At 41.2% G+C, this 22651-nt stretch overlaps 1 protein-coding gene across 3 annotated transcripts in view; it reads left to right on the top strand.

Moving 5' to 3' along the window:
• Positions 1 to 139: 139 nt before the first annotated feature.
• The window catches only part of cyld (CYLD lysine 63 deubiquitinase), a 23555-nt gene continuing 1043 nt past the window's right edge, over positions 140 to 22651 (top strand). Inside the window, exons 1-17 of one of the 3 annotated variants that reach the window (XM_088993002.1) lie at positions 140 to 1520; positions 2510 to 3042; positions 4383 to 4700; positions 6738 to 6843; positions 8224 to 8331; positions 10577 to 10693; positions 13606 to 13994; positions 15229 to 15394; positions 15583 to 15724; positions 16423 to 16545; positions 16625 to 16716; positions 16798 to 16864; positions 17708 to 17840; positions 18440 to 18548; positions 18734 to 18852; positions 20558 to 20774; positions 21702 to 22651. The exon at positions 21702 to 22651 is cut by the window's right edge and continues 1043 nt beyond it. In XM_088993002.1, the coding sequence (XP_088849128.1) occupies positions 2554 to 3042; positions 4383 to 4700; positions 6738 to 6843; positions 8224 to 8331; positions 10577 to 10693; positions 13606 to 13994; positions 15229 to 15394; positions 15583 to 15724; positions 16423 to 16545; positions 16625 to 16716; positions 16798 to 16864; positions 17708 to 17840; positions 18440 to 18548; positions 18734 to 18852; positions 20558 to 20774; positions 21702 to 21886 (2880 nt within the window). In that variant the 5' untranslated portion in view covers positions 140 to 1520; positions 2510 to 2553 and the 3' untranslated portion in view covers positions 21887 to 22651. The remainder of the gene's footprint in view (positions 1521 to 2509; positions 3043 to 4382; positions 4701 to 6737; positions 6844 to 8223; positions 8332 to 10576; positions 10694 to 13605; positions 13995 to 15228; positions 15395 to 15582; positions 15725 to 16422; positions 16546 to 16624; positions 16717 to 16797; positions 16865 to 17707; positions 17841 to 18439; positions 18549 to 18733; positions 18853 to 20557; positions 20775 to 21701) is intronic. The other 2 variants (XM_088993003.1, XM_088993004.1) reach the window with 2 other exon arrangements.

Below are 22651 nucleotides of genomic sequence, written 5' to 3'. Positions count from 1 at the left end.
GTGGTAACTTTCCTTGCCTAGTTTTTACAAGGACTTTAAAGGACAACCGACGTCTCTGGACAAGTTGTGTCCATAATTTGTAAAATCACTTCGAATGACTTCTACTGAGCGTATTTTACAAAGATTCCACGGCACGTAGCTATATTTTGCGTTTTAAGACTCGCGCTGAATATTCAGGAAGTCTTGTTTTCGAGTTGATGGTGATGCCTGGTGTGACGTCACGTCTGGAACGCCCCTGACCGAGAAAGCGACACACAATGCATTTTGGGTACTTTGTTTGGTTTGAACACTTTGTGTTGATCCGTGTTGATGGCGAAATTAGAAAAAAAAAACATAAATAATGTGATGGTGAATCGTTGTGTGTTGCACCAAGACTACTATTCGATACTAGTTGACACAAATTCCCAGCAGACAAATCAGCCCATTTCCAACGAGCTTGGGCGCCATCTTGTGCATTTTCTGGGACGCTACATTGGAGTCCTGTCAAGCCATTGTTTTGAGTCTCGAGCAAGGCAAGACGTCATAGTGTGACGTCACGAACAAGGGGGCGGGACCTTCTGAAATTCGCCATTTCCGAGGTCATTTTGAAGTCGTTTTGGGACACTTGAAGTCATTTTTTTGGTGTTTTGCATTTGACTAAAAATATCACCCTGTGTGTTTTGGGTATTTTAGATGTTATAAAACGTTTTTCTGATGTCAGTTAGGAAACAAAAAAATTGTGTCAGTTGTCCTTTAAGGCATTGAAAGTGTGGGAATCAGAATCAGAAAACCTTTAATGGTCCCACAATGGGGTAATTTGCATTTGTACTGTAAATTCTACAGTACTGTCTTGATGGAAATTTAGAATATTTATTTTAAATATTCCATTTATTTATGCAAATTATTGTATTTTTGTGTATGCGTTCGTATGAGAATATTTATACTTAAGAAAATATTCCAGTTATTTATGCAAATTATTGTATTCTTGTGTATGCGTTCGTATATATTTTTTTTAGATCTTTTTTTTTCTTTATCAGCTCAGGCTATTTTAAAGTACGGTGCATCCTAACTATGCAGTTTACACTGAATGTGGAGCCCTCGTTAGATAAAATAGAAAGAAATCTCAGCCAATTGGCACCCGAGAAAAAAAGGCTCTGCCAATTAACAAGCCTCCTTTTGATGACGTTAACACCCTTATGAGGTTGTTTCATGTAAATAACATAGCTTGAATACACCGCAACGTAATACAGTACTGTATTTTAAAATACATGTGTATATCTACATTTGTATTCTAAATGTCGTGAACCACGGGGGTTCCCCGTTGATTAGCTTGCTGTCGGCCAGCCACTTTAGCTCACTTTAGTCTGAATACTCGGTGCATAGCCGGTTGGGTAGCTGTTAGCATTAGCTTGCCGTTTAGGTAAGCAGAGGTGACCACGGCAGCGTTGGGGCTTGATTTTCAAACCTTGCCTGGGATTGGAATAATGGATGTAGTGACATGACACGCTAACCAAAAGCCCCTCGTTTAACATCGAAAAAAGGTAAGACGCCGTGTCGCTGACGTTTTCTTTGGTGAGAATGACTCGCGGTCGGTGAGAGCTTGCTGGCTGGGCTTATGCTTCCGAAGCTGAGGGCCCGGCTGTGATTTTGACAAACTAAACTAGTGTCGTTTATCCTGACGTATGATTATGTCATGAAGCTTTTGTTACATTTACGGGGTTTATCGAACCAAAAAGTCTCAGATCATTCGTCACCACTCAAGGCGGATATGGCGTGCTCACTTTGGGCTTCATGTATGAGGGGAAGTCCGCTGTCTCGTTGGATCGAATTGTCATTTTTTTCTAGTATATTGAAATGAATAGATCAGAGCAAATAGACAAAAAGTAGACTAGTATTATAATTCAAGTGTGTATCTACTTAACCCCAGAGACAACCAGGCGATTTAAAAGGGTAAGACCACACATATGAAGACAAATACGCCACTGCGCCTTTGCTACCTGATTGTGGACGTGCCTTCGTGGCGGCCATGTTGGAAGGGACAAAACTCATTAATAGCTATGTATTGTAATCGAAAAGCAGTCATAATCTACTCGTTTGTTCGCAGATTTGTAAAAGATTTACTTTCCATTTAGCTCACTATTATTTATAGTCCGTAAGCAGCATTCTCAGTGAAGTTACAGGGGAAAAACATGGAGGATGGCCTTTTAATGTTAAATTACATTTCCCACATTAAATTTTTTGGCTGGGTGTGATCGCATCCAAATAAAAACCGATGCCTTTCGCAGATGTCAAAACATGTCTTCTTTTCCTTTCTGCTTTTCCCTTCAAGGGGTCGCCACTGTGAATCAGTGTCCTCCACCTTCAGAGGTTTGATTTGCATGTAAAATGTTAAATTGACTATGTACAGAGACATTGTTGAGGTGAAATAGTTAAACGGTTCTGCATGGTGGAGGAACAAGAAAGTGCCTGTTTTGTTTGATTTGATCGATACTCCAGTTGAGGCCATTAAATGGGGAAATGTATTTTCCAGACTCCAGTTGCTATGATGCTGCCCCTGTTGCCAAGCATGCAGCCATGAGCTCAGTCCTGTGGAGCCAGGAGAAGCCCAGTGGGGGCTTCAGGGATGACTGGCACTTCTACATTGTGTTGAAGGAGTGCACGGTGGAGAAGCCCGCCCAGAAAACGCTCTGGATCCCGCGCGGCAGCCTGGGCCAGGCGTGCCAGGAGCGCAACAGCCTGGGCCGCACGCTCCCGGCATGCAAGGGTAAAAAGAGCCTGCGCATTCTGGACCAGACCAACGTGGTGCTGAGCCTGGACGAGCGCGACATTCTGGAGATCGACGAGAAGCTGGCTGAACTGCTCTTTCCCATCACTAACTGCGAGGAGCGTCACGCCCTGCTGTGCAACAAATCCCGACTGGAGCGCGTACGTGACATCGACTGTGGCTCCAAGGTGCGCGTCCAGTTGCGTTCTGGCGATGAGCCAGTGCCCGGCGTGGTGCGCTTCAAGGGCTCGCTGATGCCTGACAGAGCCCATTCAATCCTGTTTGGGGTGGAGCTTTTGGTAAGAACCATTTCATCCGTTTTCCTCTGGTTCAATTTACCCACACTCTGTCTGATTGGATTGGATTGTATTTGCCTTTATTAGTCTCACGGTGGAGAAATTTACATTTCACAGCAGCAAAGTGATAAAAGCTATTGTTGACATTGACTACAGCTTTAAAGGACAACTGACACCGTTTTTTTGTTCCCTAACTGACATCAGAAAAACGTTTTATAGCATCTAAAATACGCAAAACACGGCGGCTGAAATTTTTAGTCAAATGCGAAACACCAATAAAAATGAGTTAAAGTGTCCCAGAACTACTTCAAAATGTTTTGTTTTTCTACTTTCATTCCTTTCATCACTTTGCTGCTGTGAAATGTAAATTTCTCCACTGTGAGACTAATAAAGGCAAATCCAATCCAATCCAAAATGACTCCGGAAATGGCGAGTTTCAGAAGGTCCCGCCTCCTTGTTCGTGACGTCACGCAATGACATCTTGCCTTGCTCTAGAATCAAAATAATGGCTTCAGATTCGGAGAAGGTGCTTTTTTGTTACTCATCCAGTTATGGATTCCACCGCATATACCTACATTTTACGTTTTAAGACTTGCGCTGAATATTCAGGAAGTCTTGTTTTCGAGTTGATGACGATGCCTGACGTGACGTCACGTCTGGAACGCCCCTGACTGAGAAAGCGACACACAATGCATTTTGGGTATTTTGTTTGGTCTGAAAACATCGTGTTGATCCGTGTTGATGGCGAAATTACTACCAATTGCGGTAACACCAAATAGAAGTGGACACAAATTCCCAGCAGACAAATCAATTTCCTACGGAGCTTGTGCGCCATCTTGTGCATTTTCTGGGACGCTACATTGGAGTCCAGATGGCTCGAATTGATACGGAAGGACTTCTTTAATCGATTGCAAACATTTTGCAAACATTTATGCTTTCCTCTTCAGAACTATTTGATTCATATTCATAACTGGATGAGTAACAAGAAAGCATCTTCTCCGAATCTGAACTAAGGCCATTGTTTTGATTCTGAAGCAAGGCAAGATGTCCTGGCGTGATGTCACGAACTGGGGGCGGGATTTTGTGAAAATCTACAATTCGCCGCTCATGTTGTTGCTGTTTTTGGACACTTTAATTCATTTTTATTTGTTTTTTGCATTTGAAAAAAAAAATCAGCCTGCGTGTTTCGGGTATTTTAGATGCGATAAAACATTTTTCTGATGTCGGTTAGGAAACAATAAATGGTGTCGGTTGTCCTTTAGAGCAGTACAGTTAAAAGTTTCATCTAGGTTCCAGTTCCCATCTTCAGTCAGATCACATTTTTACATTTCTTCCTCCTTCAGGAGGAGGGTCGAGGTCGGGGCTTCACAGAAGGTTCCTTCCAGGGCCGCCAGCTGTTCCGCTGTGAGGACGAATGCGGCGTTTTCGTGGCCCTGGACAAGCTGGAGCTCTGGGAGGATGATGACGACGAAGACGACGACATGGGGGACCTGGAATCGGATCATATCACCCTGGTCGAGGAGGACCAGGATTTCCCACCGCTGGAGATTAACTCCAGAGTCCTTGTCCAGACTCGGGAGGGACCAGAGAGAGGCACCATCATTTTTTGTGACTTACTCCCGGGTAAAGAGAGGCTAGGCTACTATGTGGGTGTTGACATGGTAAGTACCTGCGTCGTACTGCCACTTCTTATTCAACAAAGGCAGTATGCATCAGATTTGTGGGGAGACAATCTTTTTTTACCCCAATTAAAATGTATTGTATGTTATTTTTTGTTTTAGAGCAGGGGTGTCAAAGTCATTTTTTGCCGCGGGCCACATTGTAGTTATGGTTTCCTCTCGAGCGCCGTTATGAATTTGGGGAACCCATTAGAATGTTTAAATCCCTTCAAATATTACATATAGAGCACACACCAAATTAATGAATAACTCGTTTTCAAATCTGAAGTCAAGAATAATGACTTTTATTGTGGTTGACATCCAAAAATATGAAATTTTGGCTCAGATTTTAGCAATCATCACGGAATTTAACAAGTTTGATTTGCTTTCGCGGGCCGAAAAAAATGATGTGGTGGGCCGGATTTGGCCCGCGGGCCTTGACTTTGACACCTGTGATTTAGAGGAATGCATGGAACAGATTAATCACATTTCCATTCATTTCAATATGAAGAGATGTTTTCACTGAATTGTTTTGAGTAACTCGCGTTGTCACGGAACAAAATTGTCTCAATTGAATATTGATGTAGTTATTTTTTTTGTTTATTATTTTTTGCACTTACCATTACTGTGACATTTTATATCCAATTATTGGTTTTAACATCAAAAAACAATCATTAATTTTTAACTCATTCACTGCCAGACCATGTGCAAAAATGTGTCCACTCCAGTGCCATGGAGTTTTCATTCAAATTCCAAGACCCACAGAATATTGAGTTTTAGGACTACATCAACATTCAATGCAGCGTAAGAAACCTTAGACTCTCTTCTGTCATCAGAAAAAAAAAGTTATATCCTAAATTAGATGCGTCTGGAGTTATATGAGCTTGAAATGAAAGCAGCTGAACAAGATACAATACATATTGATTTATATAGCACTTTGCAATTTCCGAATAAATTCATGAATCACAGCGAATGAGGTAAATGTAAGATTTATTCGATTATTTTATTGCCATGATACGACATGGAGTGGGTATATTAACTCTTTCACTGCCAGATATGTGTAAAATTGTGTCAACTCTAGTGCCAGGGTGTCATTTTCACTGAAATTCCAGGACCCACAGAATATTGAGTTTTAGGACTACATGGACATTCAATTCAGCGTAAGAAACGTTACTCTCTTCTTTCTTCAGAAAAAATGTTAATTCATAAATTATATGAGTCTGGAGTTATCTGAGCTTGAAATGAGAGCGGCTGTACAAAATACAATACATATTTATTTATATAGCGCTTTAACAACAGCTGAAGCTGTTACAAAGCGCTAACATGGACTAAAGGCAAATGCTGCCCCCTTATGGAAGGGAAAAACATTGCCAGAGGTCTGACCAGCACTTTATCGGCACCCCCTGCCGGAAAAAAAACAAAACCCAAACAAATTTGCAAATGGCGCTCCACGTCACACTTTGCAATACCCCATTACATTCGTGAATGGCAGCGAACGAGTTAAATGGAAGATTTATTCGATTATTTTATTGTCATGCCTTTTTCTGTATCACATTCATGGAATATGTTCTTGTTGCCAAGGATCAGCGTAGCCGGTAGCTATGACTACTGTTGTCAAGTTGCGAGTGCTGTTGTAGTTGTAGGGAGATTGTAACGGCGGCATTTGACTGCTGATTGTTAGCATCCACTGCCCACACCAAGACAAGGCGGGAGTCACGCTGTGGCGGGGTGGGGGTTACGGGGGTCTTCGAGTGGTATGACCCGATAGCCACGAGGGGGAAAGCAAGCAGCTAATTGGGAGATGGCTGCTCTTGCCGAGCCTCGCCTTGCTTTCTAGCGCTGGATTGTAAACAGTGAGGTGGAAGAATAGCTCGGTTGTACTAGCAGGAGGGATTATAGCTCTAAGGAGGATCTGTATCAGAGCGGGCTGCTTATGTGAGGATGATGAACAACTGGGTTATCACCATGCAAGCGTGTTACATGTAGTGGCAGACGACACCCGCGAGGGTTGTACACTTCTCATGGCTCCATCTCTTACAGGACAATCCGATCGGCAAGTGGGACGGTACGTTTGACGGGAAGCTGCTGTGTAACTTTGCCAGTTCGGAGCACACTCAACTTGTCCCCATCTGTGACGTAATGCCAGGTGAGCTGCCGCCTCGTGTGAGAAATTGTCGTTTCTCATTTGATTTTCTTTCTATTGATGCTGCACACAAAGAGCGTTTTGTCCCGATGCCTCACTTGTTTTCTCAGACAAAATAATCAAGCTCTTTGTTCACCACATTGCATTTTCATGTGTTTCTGTGCACCAGAAAGTTGCCATGGCTGATGTGCTTCTCTCACTTTCAGTTCACAAACAAACCGGCTACAAAAACTCAGCCACCATTTGCATACTTGTTTTTACGAAACAATAAATTATCTCTACTCAAAAGAACTTTGAAGTAGTTTGCAAAGGAGAACAAAACGCCACCATTGTACTCTAAGTGAAGCTTAAAGGACGACCGACACCATTTTTTTGTTTCCGAACTGACATCAGAAAAACGTTTTATAGCATCTAAAATACCCAAAACACGCAGGCTGATATTTTTAGTCAAATGCAAAACACCAATAAAAATGACTTAGTGTCCCAAACCTGCCACAAAATGAGCTCGGAAGTGGGGCGATTCAGAAAGTCCCGCCTCCTTCTTCGTGATGTCACGCCAGGACGTCTTGCCTTGCTCTAGAATCAAAACATTGGCTTCGGAGAAGATGCTTTCTTGTTATTCATCCAGTTATGAATATGTATGTAATACGATTCAAATAGTTCTGAAGAGGAAAGCATACATGTTTGCAATCGATTAAAGAAGTTGTGTCATTTTGAGGCAACGTTGGGGGGCAAAAAGAGGCACAAAATGGCCACCTCTGTTTCCACAGGCTGATAAATTCCTTATATGGAGCTTGGACGCCCTCTTCTGACGGTTTTTGGGTGCAACACGAGGTTTTCAGACCAAACAAGTACAGCAATACATTGACGTGATGGAAAGACTGCTACAATGTGTCTTTTTTCGGTCAGGGGCATTCCTTTAGTGACGTCACGTACGGACTCGTCACCAACTCAAAAACAAGGCTTCCTGAATATTCGGCGCGAGTCTTAAAACGTAAAATATAGCTATATGCGGAGGAATATTACTAAAATACGCTCAGTAGAAGTCATTTGAAGCCATTTTACAAAGTATGGACACAATTTGTCCGGAGACGTCGGTTGTCCTTTAAACCACAGCTTAAGCTGAAACAAAGCGCTATCATGAAAAAAGGGGAAATGATGCTCCCTTGTGGAAGGGAAAAAGATTGCCAGAGGTCTGGCAATTCCTTAATAAATGTGTGAATGGCAGTGAATGAGTTTGTATGGTTCACAGGTGAGGAAATCATTTCCTCAAAAACAACAGCTTCATGTTGCATGCAGTGCTTGTCGGAACAATTTACCTGTAACGCGTGTGCACGTTAGCTTAATGTCATTGGCGCCCCCAATGTTGAATATTTCTTTTAGTCCACGCAGAATATTCCATGCAGGACCAAAGGCTGCAAAAGCACACATTTGCTTCCAGAGGCAACAACGACAAATCATCCTCTGGCCAAAGCAAACCGAAGAGCAAAGGTACTCCAAAATTGACATTTTCTCTTACAGTAAAGTCTTGTTATATCGATATTGGATATATCGATAGTACTGCGTATTACGATACTATTTCTATGAACGCAAGGAGAAAATTTACATGCCGCAGGATCGGATATATCGATAGTCCGGTTATATCGATATTTTTTCCGACTCCCGAGAATATCGATATAACAAGACTTTACTGTATTTGAAAAAAAAATGTTTTCATTTTAGCTAAACTGGTTGTCAACATCAATGTTATAAAACTACATTTTATTTCAGGAGGGAAATACATTTGGCAAATATATACATTTTTTTCAGTCTAAACCACCTTTTTAAGAGTTCTGTCATAATGTATCATTCACCCCTCCATCGAAATGAGACAGAACCTCAGAACACAAAATTCTACAAAAAAAAAAAATCTCGTGCCAAATAATAATATTAACAATACCTTTCATTTATAAGCGCCTTTCAAAACTCTCAAGGTCACTTTAGTCACAGGATAGGTTTTTCTGTTGGTGAGCAGCGGCAGCCACACGCGCCTGCGTTCACTCTACCCGGAAGTAACTCAATTTGATAGAAAGCTAGCTAGCTAATAGATAGCTAATAGATCGCCCATAGATAGCTAGCTAGATAGCTATATAGCTAATAGATGGCTAGCTAGGTAGCCAGCCAGATATGTGGTGTCACTTATATTTGGGAAACGTTTATATATTTATATATTATACAGTATTTTGAAAACATTTAGGGGGTTAGGGGGGGTCTCAACATACTCACAACCAACCTATCAGAGCTGGGGAGGCATTTAAAAGTTGGGCGTGATAATTTGATCTATTCAATTGAGTTTATTTGTCAGGACTGAAGATAAACAAAATAATGGCTGAAACTGGACACCAAAATTGAGGACCCCCTTGGCTGAACCACACAAATCCTCACTTGGTCCTCTGTGTAATTTGGCGAGATGCGAGCGCTCTGGGTCTTTTTCATATGCATGACTGACAAAGTCATTTCGAAAAGTTTTGCTGCACATCATATCGTCCTCTCAGGAATGTTTTTGACTTCCTCATAACCGCTTGTGTTGCAACACAGTGCATTCATGGTGCTTTCCCAACGTAGAAACTTGCCAACACAAACACACAATAATATCTTAATTAAAGGACAACCGACACCTCCGGACAAGTTGTGTCCATAATTTGTAAAATCACTTCAAATGACTTTTTCTGAGTGTATTTTACAAAGATTCCATGGCATATAGCTATATTTTACGTTTTAAGACTCGCGATGAATATTCAGGAAGTATTGTTTTCGATTTGATGACGATGCCTGACGTGACGTCACGTCTGGAACGGCCCTGACCGAGAAAGCAACCCGCAATGCATTTTGGGTACTTTGTTTGGTCTGAAAACTTCGTGTTGATGGCGAAATTAGAAGGAAAACACATAAATAACACAATGGTGAATTGTGGTGTGTTGCACCAAGACTACTATTTATACTAGTTGACACAAATTCCCAGCCGACCAATCAGCCCATTTCCAACGGAGCTTGGGCGCCATCTTGTGCATTTTCTGGGATGCTACGTTGGAGTGCTGACGGCTCGAATTGATATGGGAGGACTTCTTTAATCGATTGCAAACATTTATGCTTTCCTCTTCAGAACTATTTGAATCATATTCATAACTGGATGAGTAACAAGAAAGCATCTTCTCCGAATCTGAAGCCATTGTTTTGATTCTAGAGCAAGGCGAGACGTCCTGACGTGACATCACAAACAAACAAGGGGGCGGGACCTTCTGAAAATTCGGCATCTCCGGGGTCCTTTTGAAGTAGTTTTGGGACACTCATTTTTATTGATGTTTTGCATTTGACAAAATACAGCCTGCGTGTTTTGGGTATATTAGATGCTATAAAATGTTTTTCTGATTGTCACTTAGGAAACAAAAAATGGTGTCGGTTGTCCTTTAAATTAGATTACATTCCAATGAATTGCCCCATCTTACTTCACAAGCTCTACCGTTTAAAAAAGATCCGCTGCATCTACAATAATTTGCTATCTACATTCTTCTTCTTTTGTTTCTTTGATGATCAGGAGGTCATTTCAACTATCCACTGTCACAAACACAACATCATGGTGCAGACATGCCCACTTGTGTACACTAGCGCAAACACCCAGATGAGCACACACTCGCGGGTGCACGCACCTTTCTATTTATTGTGCATTTGTGCTTTGGTGTACTTGTGTTATTTCCAGGATTAGCTCATCAGTGTGGAAGTAGGAGCAAGTCTGAGTTTTACTATACTTTAAATGGCAGCTCTGTTGACCCCCCAGTGCAGTCCAAATCCAAAAGCACATGGTACATTGACGAAGGTAACACGTAGCCACTCGTTGAACGTTCATCGTCTTGCTGGCAAGCTCCTGTTTCCGAACAAGCATCTTTTGTTTTTTTTTTCCAGAAAGGTGTTTGTAGTATACCGTGATGACTAACTTTGCTAAGTATTGTATATCCACAGAGTGTAAAGTAGTAGTGTTTAACTCATTCCCTGCCATCCCCTAATTTATTCGGGAATTGAAGATATGACGTGGAGCGCCATTCCTAAATTTGTTCGGGTTTTGTTTTTTCTTGCGGTGGTGCCGATAAAGCGGTGGTCAGGCCTCTGGCAATGTTTTTTTCCCTTCCTTGTGGGAACAGCATTTCTTTTTTTCCTCATGCTAGCGCTTTGTTCCACCTTCAGCTGTTGCTAAGTCAAAGTCAGCTCTATTGTCAAATAGGCTAATATGCATGACATACAGCACAGATGAAATTACTGTGCTCTCGGAACCAGCATGCAAGGCACTTATAATGACTTTAACAAACATAATAAACATGAAAACGCCAATTTTCCGTGAGAGGAGAGCCGCTGCGTGTTCACGCGCCGCCATCTTGGGAAAAAACAAACAAAAAAAAAATATGACAACACAAATACAGTCATTCATTCTTCAGGACTTGCTGTACCCGCTATAAAATTGCTATATAAACCATTATAGGATGTGTATTGCATTGTATTTTGGACAGCCACCCTCATTTCAAGCTCATATAACCTAAGACTAATATAATTTATGAATGAACTTTTTTTTTTCCTGATGAAAGAAGAGAGTCTAAGGTTTCTTACGCTGCATTGAATGTTTATGTAGTCCTAAAACGAAATCTTCAGTGAATATGACAAAAACCCTGGCACTGCAGTGGACACATTTTTGCACATCGTCTGGCAGTGAATGAGTTAAAAGAAGTGAAACAAAATTGTTTTTGTTTAGTGTAAACGAGCGCTTCTGTAAGTTTTTAAATGAAACAAATAATAAAAACAACAGTTAGCAAAGAGTTGTCCTTCAAATGAAATGTTCTCCAAAATGAATTCCACATTATAATTATGTTAATGACAAAATTATTACTTTTTTTTCTTTCTTTGGAAAGTGCCACACAAATTTAAATGAAGCTGTTTGGGGACACGAAATTGTAATGCTATAAAAATAAAGCTGTGTTATAAATTTAAGTAATTGTATTACAATGTCTGCCAACAGCTTATTAGTATAATATCCGTGTACAAGCAACAGAATCTGACAGATGACAACACTTCTTTTTTTTCTTGGTGTCATTTGGGATGTGTTCAGCGATCCATTTATTTTTATTTCGATGCACTTGTTTATCTAAATAAGAGATAATGGCACCATTTGAAAAAATACCAGCGATACTGCCAACTGGATCAGCATTCCCAATTGTCACGCATGTCAAATTGCGACATGGATCTTTTAAATAACTTAATGGAACTTGCTTAATATTTCCGGCTTGTGAACTGTGCTCGTAACCGACAACATTCTCAGTCAGTCGCAGTAGCTTGCCACCAAGACCTTCCCAGCCGTCCCGTCCCCTCAATCACCATTGTTCGCGTCACGTTCCACTTGCATGGTGAGATCAGTGTTGATGAAAAGGCTTTTATTAATGCTCAGCGCTGCAGATTAGTCTCCTGAAATATTTACAAGATAAAAGTATTGAGTGGCCAAAGCATTTGTAAAAGTCTCATGTCAGAGCTGCACATTGTCTTGTTCCTGTACAGTGATACCTCGGTTTACGAACCCCTTGGCTTAGGAACTGTTCGGTTTTCGGATGTTAAATTTATGAACATTTTACCTTGGCATACAAACTATTTTTCGGGATACACACGGAGTGCCACAATGAGTGATGTGTCGTTCGCGAACGAGCCCGTTCTAACAACAAAATGGCCACCAACTGTTTTTGTCCTCTATTCCCTGCACCCAGTCTTCGGTTAAAGCCATGTGATTGGTCAAATAAGAGGAATTTATTATACACTATGTTTTTGTTCTTTAATTATAATACCATAACACATTTATTATACATAAAATAATGTATAGTTTGTGTAGTTTTAAGGCTTAGAAAATTAGAAAGTAGAAAATTATGTTTTTTGGGGACATGGGAACGGATTATTCTCATTTTAATGGTTTCCTATGAGAAATACATTTTTGGGATACACACTTTTCACCTTACACACTGTCTGGGAACCAATTAAGGTCGTAAGCCATGGTATCACTGTATTTCCATTACATTTGGATTTTTTTCTTCCCATATTTTACCCATACTTACGAGAGAAGTTGAGTCCTTATGTCATGATGTCGTGGCGACAAGTGTTTTTTGGCATCTGTTATCATGTTTAATATGAATGTTATCAGTGATTCACAAACAAGTGGTGACCTCCGTAAGTTGTTGATTTGAATTCTGAATCACAGTTTAATGACTTATCTAGCACGTTCCCATGAGCAGACCCGAACCACCGATGGATGCAGAAAAGAGCTGCTTTTTTTAAAATTCAAACTTAAATAGGACGGTGTATATTTTGAGATTACAGTGGAGGATGTTTTGATTAAATTATTATTATATGACACTAAAGTACCAATCGACAAAATGAGGGTTAAATTACCCAACTTGCATGTTCTGGATTTTATTTATTTTTGCGAGGAATCCCGTTAACTTGGTGAGAACATGCAACCCTCAGACAAGAAGAAGGCATATACCTGGTCATCAAAATGTCATGCAAACCAGCTGCCAGGTTGCATGACATTCTCCAGTCACCCCAAATCGTTTTGAAGAGCATCGTCATGACAACTCATCTCAGATATTGATCATTTTTATTTTCCTTTGACTGTATTTTGTAGTTATCTGTTGTAAAATGTGATTATAATGTTTCTTTCTCGCCTCCTTTTACATTGAATGTTTTCTATCTGTCGTTCAGTCGGGGAGGACCCCGCCAAGTCTCTCACCGAAACGCCCCCCGACTTCAACCAGTCCCCCCCGCCCATTCGGGCACCGCCGACCGCTTCCTTGGCGAGTGACAACAAATTCCACTCGCTGCCCTTCAGTCTGAACCGCAAGAGCGGGCCCATGGACAACATGAGCCAGGGGCCGCTTTCCCTGTCCGTCCAGTCAGTAATGGGGGAGCAGGTTGATGCCCCCTCGCCCACCGCCCCCTCTTCGCCACGGCCAGCAACGCCAACCAGGGGTCAGCCGGGTCTTGAAGTGGGCTCCCTGGTTGAGGTGAAAGAGAATCCCCCTCTATGTGGTGTCATCCGCTGGGTGGGTCTACCTCCAGGCTTGTTGGAGCCATTGGCTGGGCTCGAGCTGGTGAGAACACATCACAACACCATTGGGATAGAACACGGGTGTCAAAGTCAAGGCCCCGGGGCCAGATCGGGCCCACCACATCATTTTATTCGGCCAGTGAAATCAAACTTGTGAAATTCCATGATGGTTGCTAAAGTCTAGACCAAAATTTTAAATAGTCCCATGTAAACCACAATAATTCATTATTTTTTTACTTCAAATTTGAAAACTAGTTATTCATTAATTTGTTGTGTGCTCTATTTGTAATATGTGAAGGGGATTCCCCAAATTCATAACGGCCCCCCCGAGAGGACAGTACAATATGGCTTGCGGCAAAAAAATATGTTTGACATACTTAAAGGACAACTGACACCATTTTTTTGTTTCCTAACTGACATTGGAAAAAACGTTTTATAGCATCTAAAATACCCAAAACACGCAGGCTGATATTTTTAGTCAAATGCAAAAACACCAATAAAAATGACTTAAAGTGTCCCAAAACTACTTCGAAATGACCTCAGAAAGTTTCGGTTTCAGAAGGTCCCGCCCCCTAGTTCGTGACGTCACGCCAGGACGTCTTTCCTTGCTCGAGAATCAAAACAATGGCTTCAGATTCGGAGAAGATGCTTCTTGTTACTCACCCAGTTATGAATATGATTCAAATAGTTCTAAATAGGAAAGCATAAATGTTTGCAATCGATTAAAGAAGTCCTTCCGTCTCATTTTGAGGCGTCTGGACTCCAATGTAATGCCCAGAAAATTCACAAGATGACGCCCAAGCTCTGTTGGAAACGGGCTGATTTGTCTGCTGGGAATTTGTCAACTAGTATCAAATATTAGTCTTGGTGCAACACACAATGATTCACCATCGCATTATTTTTTTTCCTTCTAATTTCGCCATCAACACGAAGTTTTCAGACCAAACAAAGTATCCAAAATGCATTGTGTGTCGCTTTCTCGGTCAGGGGCATTCCTTCAGTGACGTCACGTCAGGCATCGTCATCAACTTGAAAACAAGACTTCCTGAATATTCAGCGCGATTTCTAAAACGTAATATATAGCTATATGTGGTGGAATCTTTGTAAAATATGCTCAGTAGAAGTCATTTGAAGTGATTTTACAATTTATGGACACAACTTGTCCGGAGGCGTCGGTTGTCCTTTAAGATAGACCATCGGTGGGTATATTGCATTAATATAGCATTGGAAGCTGGCTGTTTTTTTACTTTCCCCCCCCCACAAAAAAAATAATTCAGGAAGAGGAGTGCCCAGGTTGCACCGACGGCACCTTCAAAGGTACACGCTACTTCAGCTGTCCGCCTAAAAAGGCCCTCTTCGTGAAGCTCAAGTGCTGTCGGCCTGACTCACGCTTCCCATCGCTGCATCACTCATCCAACCCCATTGAGCGCTGCAACTCTATTGGTGAGTCCGTTCATCCGTCCATCCATATAAATCCTGATTCAGCAGTTTTAAGCACACATATATTCTCTAATTGCACCCAATTTCTGCACCAAATTTTCTCCAAAATGAATTCCACATTATAATTACGTGTATGACAAAATTTCCAGTTACAGTAAACCATCCTAAAACTGTCCCTTCCTTTCACACAGCGTTTGGCGGCTATTTAAGCGAGGTCGTTCATGAGAACACGCCGCCCCGCAGTGAGACGGATGGCCTCGATGTCATGGTAGGCAAGAAGAAAGGCATCCAGGGTCACTACAACTCGTGTTACTTGGATTCAACCCTCTTCTGGTCAGCACCCCATTTTCTTCTTGTATTTCGCACCAAACCAAATAATAATTTATTGGTGACGTAGCACATTCTTGTTCGATGGCAACACTATGAGACAGAGCTTGATTAAAATATTTTAATTTTCGCTGTTATTCTGCCAAAGGGTTTTCCAAATGACAGGTAATCTTATGCTTTAAGATTTAATTGGTCCCATATAGAAATATCGTATTTTTCCAGTGTATAAGGCACACCGGAGTATAAGGTGCACCTCCAAGGAAAAAAAAATCCATATATATATATATATATATATATATATATATATATATATATATATATATATATATATATATATATATATATATATATATATACACGAACGCAGTTTTCCAAATATAAGGCACACCACATTATGAGGCGCACACTTTCAACACCGTATCAAGAAGTAGTTATGAGACTTGTTCTGGCTCAATATTGCTTCACATATACGGCACACCTGCGTATAAGATGCAGGGTCAACTTTTTTGAAGAAAATGAAGGCTTTTCGGTGCGCCTTATACACCGGAAAATCTGGTAATTTAAAAAGCTTATGTTAGATTCAAAATGTGACATTCACTCACAGAATCACACACAATCACATTAGGCTTTCCTGAGTATTTGTTGATTTATTGATAATTTATTACGGTCAAAACAGCAATACTGAATTTAGCTCCGTTGTGCAGTCTCTTTTCCTTCAGCTCTGTACTGGACACAGTTCTTCTGAGGCCGCGCTCAAAGACTGATGTTGAGTATTACAGAGAAACCCAAGAATTATTACGCACTGAGATAGTCAACCCTCTGCGCATGTGAGTGCAATGACCAAAACTTTCTTTTTGCCCTTTTGTAATCCAGACAATTAATTACATGTTTGCGGTTCTCCTTCAGACACGGCTATGTGTGCGCCACCAAAGTGATGAAACTCAGGAGGATCCTGGAGAAAGTTGAAGCTGCATCTGGCTTCACCTCTGAAGAAAAAGGTTAGGTCTTAACATTTGCGCATACATCCGCGCACTTTTCGGATTGTCCTCTTCCTTATTGAGTCATATGTTGTGCTGCAGATCCAGAGGAGTTCCTCAATATACTGTTCCATCACATACTCCGGGTAGACCCGTTGCTCAAACTAAGGTCAGTGTTGCTGAATTTGGGCTCCACCGTTTGACATGAAAGTTGTTTCTACAGACGCTCCCCAATTTATGAACAAGATACATTGCGAACGGTCGTTCGTAAGGTGAATTAGGTCACAAGTTGCTTCAGTGCTATATTTTGTAGGGATAATACATATCTTATAATATGTTCAAGGTTTATATAAATATGTTTAAGGCTTGTGTGTGTAACCTGTATTGGTTTGTACGTAAAAATAAACATGTAATAAAATATATCCTCTATAAAGATATCGATGAAATGGTTTCTGTAACTCTGTAATGGTGGGGTGAGGTTCAATTTGGATCGTACCGTTGTTCGTAACTCGAATGTTCGTAAGTTGGGAAGTGACTGTATATTGCAGTAGAAACTGATGAAATGCAAGCTCCTCATAAAAGATGGCTTGAGAGACATTGTCTCTTCAGTGCGTCCTGGCTGGCCCTTTGTTCCCCTTCCTCATGGGATATACCCAGAATACGTCACCTGGGACGCGTCCAGATGGCATCTATACAAAATGCCGCAGTTACCTCATCTGGATCCTCTCAATGTGAGGAGTATTGGCTCAACTGAGCCCCTCCTATTTCACCATATATCACTCTTAGAGATATGATGAAATGCACGCTCATTCAGGACTGAATCAGAGTCGAGCCATTGCCCTTCCACATTGAGAGGATCCACTGATTCAACTTCCTGACTCAGTCTCCCACTACTAAAACTTGCCCAGAAAACAAACCACTGTTGAAATGTTGAAAGAAAAATCCACAACTCCGTATTATTAATAGAAAACCGTATCAAGAAGAAGAGCTTAATCTTATATTAATTTTACAGATCAGCGGGACAGAAGGTGCAGGACTGTTACTTTTACCAGATCTTTATGGACAAAAAAGACAAAGTTGAAGTTCCCACCATTCAGCAGCTCCTGGAGTGGTCTTTCATCAACAGTGACCTCAAGTTTGCAGAGGTGAGTCTTCCAAAGGTTTTTGCTAAGGCGTAACACTGTCATGAAATGTTTCCTTTTTTAAGTATGGTTGAGTGGGAAGACGTCAATATTACGGATGTTGGGTGGAAGTGAGTTCCAGAGTTTGGGAGCAGAGCGGCTGAAAGCTCTGCACCCCATCGTGGTGAGACTGGCAGAGGGCATACAGAGGTGGAGGGAGGATGATCTGAGATAATGGAGATTTGAAGTAGGTCAGACAGATAGGTGGGGGGCGAGGTTATGGATAGCTTTAAATATAAACAGAAGTATCTTGAATTCAATACGAAGTTTAACAGGGAGCCAGTGGCGTTTTCCCATTAGTGAATTTCACTCCTATGTGGTCTTAAATACCACAGTCCGACACAACACATCTCAGATGTAAAGCAGCCTCCCTCACTGATCAGATATCTGGTTCAAACAAGAAACACAGCATGCGAAACAGATTGGTCATGTGTGTTGTAATCGTAAACACCCCTCTGCTCTGGCTGGTGTTGCTTTTTTTGTTTTTTTTTGGGTGGGGGGGGGGGGGTGGTTGATGATGATAATAAGCTCTCTTGCTCTCTTCTGTTTTTGTTGGCCCTCAGGCTCCCTCCTGCCTTATCATCCAGATGCCCCGCTTTGGCAAGGACTTCAAAATGTTCAACAAGATTTTCCCTTCACTGGAATTAGACATCACAGATCTTCTGGAAGACAGTGAGTTAGAGCCGAGTGATTTTGTGTGCGCGTATGCGTCTTCTTCATCAATTTCTGTCCTGCTGTCTTTCTATTTACATTGTAATGAAATTCCTATGGTGTCACCCTGACCCAAGTGAAACAGTTTACACATGTGCATGCCAAAGCAACTTAAAACAAAGTATTTATTATTATGAATTATCCAGCTCCAAGAGAATGCCGCATTTGCGGAGGCCTTGCCCTCTTTGAGTGCAGAGACTGCTACGATGACGGCGACATCACGGCAGGCAAGATTAAGCAGTTCTGCGAAAAGTGCAATACGCAGGTAAACAAAATGCGTCGTAATCCAGTGATACTTCAGGTTACGAGCGCTTTAGCTCACGAACTTTTCGCCTCACGAACATAAAATCTGCAAACATATAGTCTTGGCTGGCGGACTAGTTTTCGGCGGATGAACACCAAACCACACGGTCGAACAGCGTCACGTGGCTGGCAGACTAGTTTTCGGCGGATGAACACCAAACCACATGGTCGAACAGCACCACGGTGGCTGGCAGACCCCCTTTCTTTCAGTGCAGATGTGGTTTGTTATCGAGTTGAGTACTTTTGCTATTATGGGACAAAAAAAGACCCCGCCACAGGCTATGTTAAGCCAAAGAGGAAAATATGGTCGAGCAGAAGAAGGGGACAGTATTGACAGTATTGAGGGTATTATCGCCGAGAAAGCATGGCAACTTTACTCTGATATCATCAAGAGGCAACTACATCAACAACCATCACAAAGGTAAATAAAACGACTTTATTATATAGTACAGTTTATTTCTTTCATTAGAATACAATAGCACATTTATTATACATAAAATAAGGTATATTTTGTGGAGTTTTAAGGCTTATTTAGTAGAAAATGATGTTTTATGTGGACCTGGGAACGGATTATTCTCATTTTTAATGGTTTCCCATGGGAAATTAATGTTCGGAAGACACACTTTTCGCCTTACACACACTTTCTGGGAACCAATTAAGTTTGTGAGCTGAGGTTTCACTGTACTGCATTACTACTTCCTCTTCTTGGGCCAAATTTACAGTTCATGGGGACAATGATGCAGTTCCCATTTTTATTTGCTCTCAAAGGACACAATTGGAATCAATTGGGTAGAGAGTAATACTATTATTTATATAGTGTCAGTCACCTCTTGTTGCTGCAGAGTATTGCTTGTGGAGTTGCTTTTGTACAATTTGCTTGGCTCCAAACGGTACTGGACTTGAATTAGATCTGTCCAATCATGCCTGTTAAATTGGATTGGCCATGCGATGGCGCCAAATACAAAGAAATAAGCATGGTGTCAGATGTCCCAGATGCATTTGAATTAATATTACGGTATTGTCAAAAAATGACAGAAGTAGTTACATTATTTTGTTTCTTGTGGTTCTAATGTGCATGTATAAGCATATCCTTCAAAGTCACATATTTGAGTTTGAATTTATAAAATCAAGGTCAAAAATCATACAGTAAAGTCTTGTTATATCGATATTGGTTATATCGATAGTACTGCTTATTACGATACTATTTCTATGAACGCAAGGAGAAAATTTACCGGTTATATCGATATTTTTTCAGACTCCCGAGAATATCGATATAACGAGACTTTACTGTAATAATAATACATTTCATTTTAAGCGCCTTTCAAAGCTCTCAAGGACACTTCACAGTCACAGACAAGCACAATAATAAATAAAATACAATCACAAATGGATTTGTCACAAGTGGGTTTATTGGAGCCTTTAGTATTTATTATTCAATATATGACATGAAGAAAAAAACAATTTTTGAAACAATCTTAAAATTGGAAAATATAACAATTCATATTAAGCCTATATAATCCTCCAATTTTTACTGAATAAAAAATAATTAATTTTATCCAAGCAGGTTTTACATTTGGCTTTCAGAATCCTGCAGCCAGCGACACCGTTTGTGTTAAATGAGTTTCTATCATCTTCAGTAATGGTCGCCCGCTTGTACTCCCTTTCAGGTTCATCTTCACCCGAGGAGAAAAACTCACCGGCACGGCAAGCTGTGCGTCCCCAAGGAGCTCCAAGAAGGCGGCGGACGCCAGGCCACGTTCCCACGCCAGACGATGGAGCTGTTTGCTGTGCTGTGTATTGAGACCAGTCACTACGTGGCCTTCGTCAAATACGGCAGCGCTGCCTCCGCCTGGCTCTTTTTCGACAGCATGGCCGACCGAGACGGTAAGCTCCGACTCTGATGCTTATCAACCATTTATGTCACGGTGCAGTGGAATTTTACTTCTTTATTTATTGATTTTTACTGTTGCCAAAATAGTCATTAGTGTGACACCGACACCAATTGTATTCACAATTTAACATTGTTAGTGTTGATGAACATGGGACTCATTTGGAAAACAATTCTGATTAATTATTTGAATATTATGTATATAAAGGATAATGTATTCTTTTTTTTTTAAATGGTGTATTGTATTTGAAAAAATATACTTTTGACTCATTTTGTTGCTCACCAAATGGAAATACATGCAACAGCCTGAATAGCAAAGTTTAATATTGTCATTTTAAACGTACACTATTTGGGGAAAAGGGGTTATTAAACGTTTTGTTCGAAAATGATGAGGTAAATGGCATATTAGGCCAATATGGTATGTAATGAAATAGATTTCCCATTAAAATAACTTCGAAATACAATACAATAAGAATAAAATACAGTAAAGTCTCGTTATATCGATATTCTCGGGAGTCGGAAAAAATGTCGATATAACCGGACTATCGATATATCCGATCCTGCGGCATGCAAATGTTCTCCTTGCGTTCATAGAAATAGTATCGTAATAAGCAGTACTATCGATATATCCGATATCGATATAACGAGACTTTACTGTAATTATGAAATGTACTTTATCACACATTTTTTAGCACAGTGCAAATATTATTTTAGTAATCATCACTATAGGAGAAGGATAAAAAAGGAGATTCAATCTTTTTTTCCATTTATGTTCCCATTTATTTACATCAAAAATTGAAAGTGGCCTTTTGCTCCATGTCTTATACAGTTCAGAATCACATCATCACAACCGTCCCTCTCTGCCATTAATAAAATTAATATTCACAAACAGATTTCACATTATTCTTCATTTGCTTCTGCAGGAGGCCAGAACGGCTTCAACATTCCGCAGGTGTCGCCGTGCCCCGAGGTGGAGGCCTACCTGAAGATGTCACCCGAGGAGCTGCACACGCTCGACCCCAAGAGCATTCAAGGCCAGGCCCGACGGCTGCTGTGCGACGCCTACATGTGCATGTACCAGAGCCCTACCATGAGCTTGTACAAGTAGCCCTCACCTCCACATACGAAACACCCTCCATCCTCTCCGTCGTCATCCTCCAGCCCTGCGGCCACTACGCCCCGCCCCTCCTTTCCTCCCTCAGGGCTGCAGACTTCCCAGACAGACCCGACAATGAAAAAATAAACTAAACAGAAGAAAGGCTTGCCGAGTTTGGAGTTAACCCTCGCCAGTCTTGTCAAGGTGTGTGTGTGTGTGTGTGTGTGTGTGTGTGTGTGCGTGGTGTTGGGGAGGTGCTTTATTTGCACTGTGCTTTCATTCAAGTGTTATGTTCCATTCTACACATATTCTCCTTATCGCTCAACCGAGCCATCGAGAAGGATTTAAAAGACGGAAGGATGTGTGGAGGATTCAAGCGCACAAGAATCTGGAGTAGGGGGGGGGGTAGCAAGAGTGGTCCCGCTTGTCTTAACCACGGGGAAAAGTGGGAGTGCTTCATCACACCTCATTAGAGAAATGACGCGGTACACATGATGCGTCTTGCGCTTTCGCGACCCTGTTCTGCATGAACCCCGGTCACAGAAAGCAATGTAGCCATTTTATAACCGTTTATGACAGCACATTGACCCCCCCCCCCACCGCAGTACCGCTCTCCTTCCCCAGCGAAAAACTGCACTTTGGCCTCTTAAAGGACAACCGACGCCTTTGGACAAGTTGCGTCCATAATTTTTAAAATCACTTCAAATGACTTCTATTGAGCGTATTTTACAAAGATTCCACGGCATATAACTGTATTTTACGTTTTAAGACTCACGC

Source organism: Hippocampus bargibanti, linkage group LG03, assembly GCF_051943395.1.
Source record: "Hippocampus bargibanti isolate YZ-2025 linkage group LG03, ASM5194339v1, whole genome shotgun sequence".
Classification (NCBI taxonomy): domain Eukaryota; kingdom Metazoa; phylum Chordata; class Actinopteri; order Syngnathiformes; family Syngnathidae; genus Hippocampus; species Hippocampus bargibanti.
The sequence above is the reverse complement of the archived record's forward strand: the minus strand, read 5'-3'. Positions and strand labels throughout refer to the sequence as shown.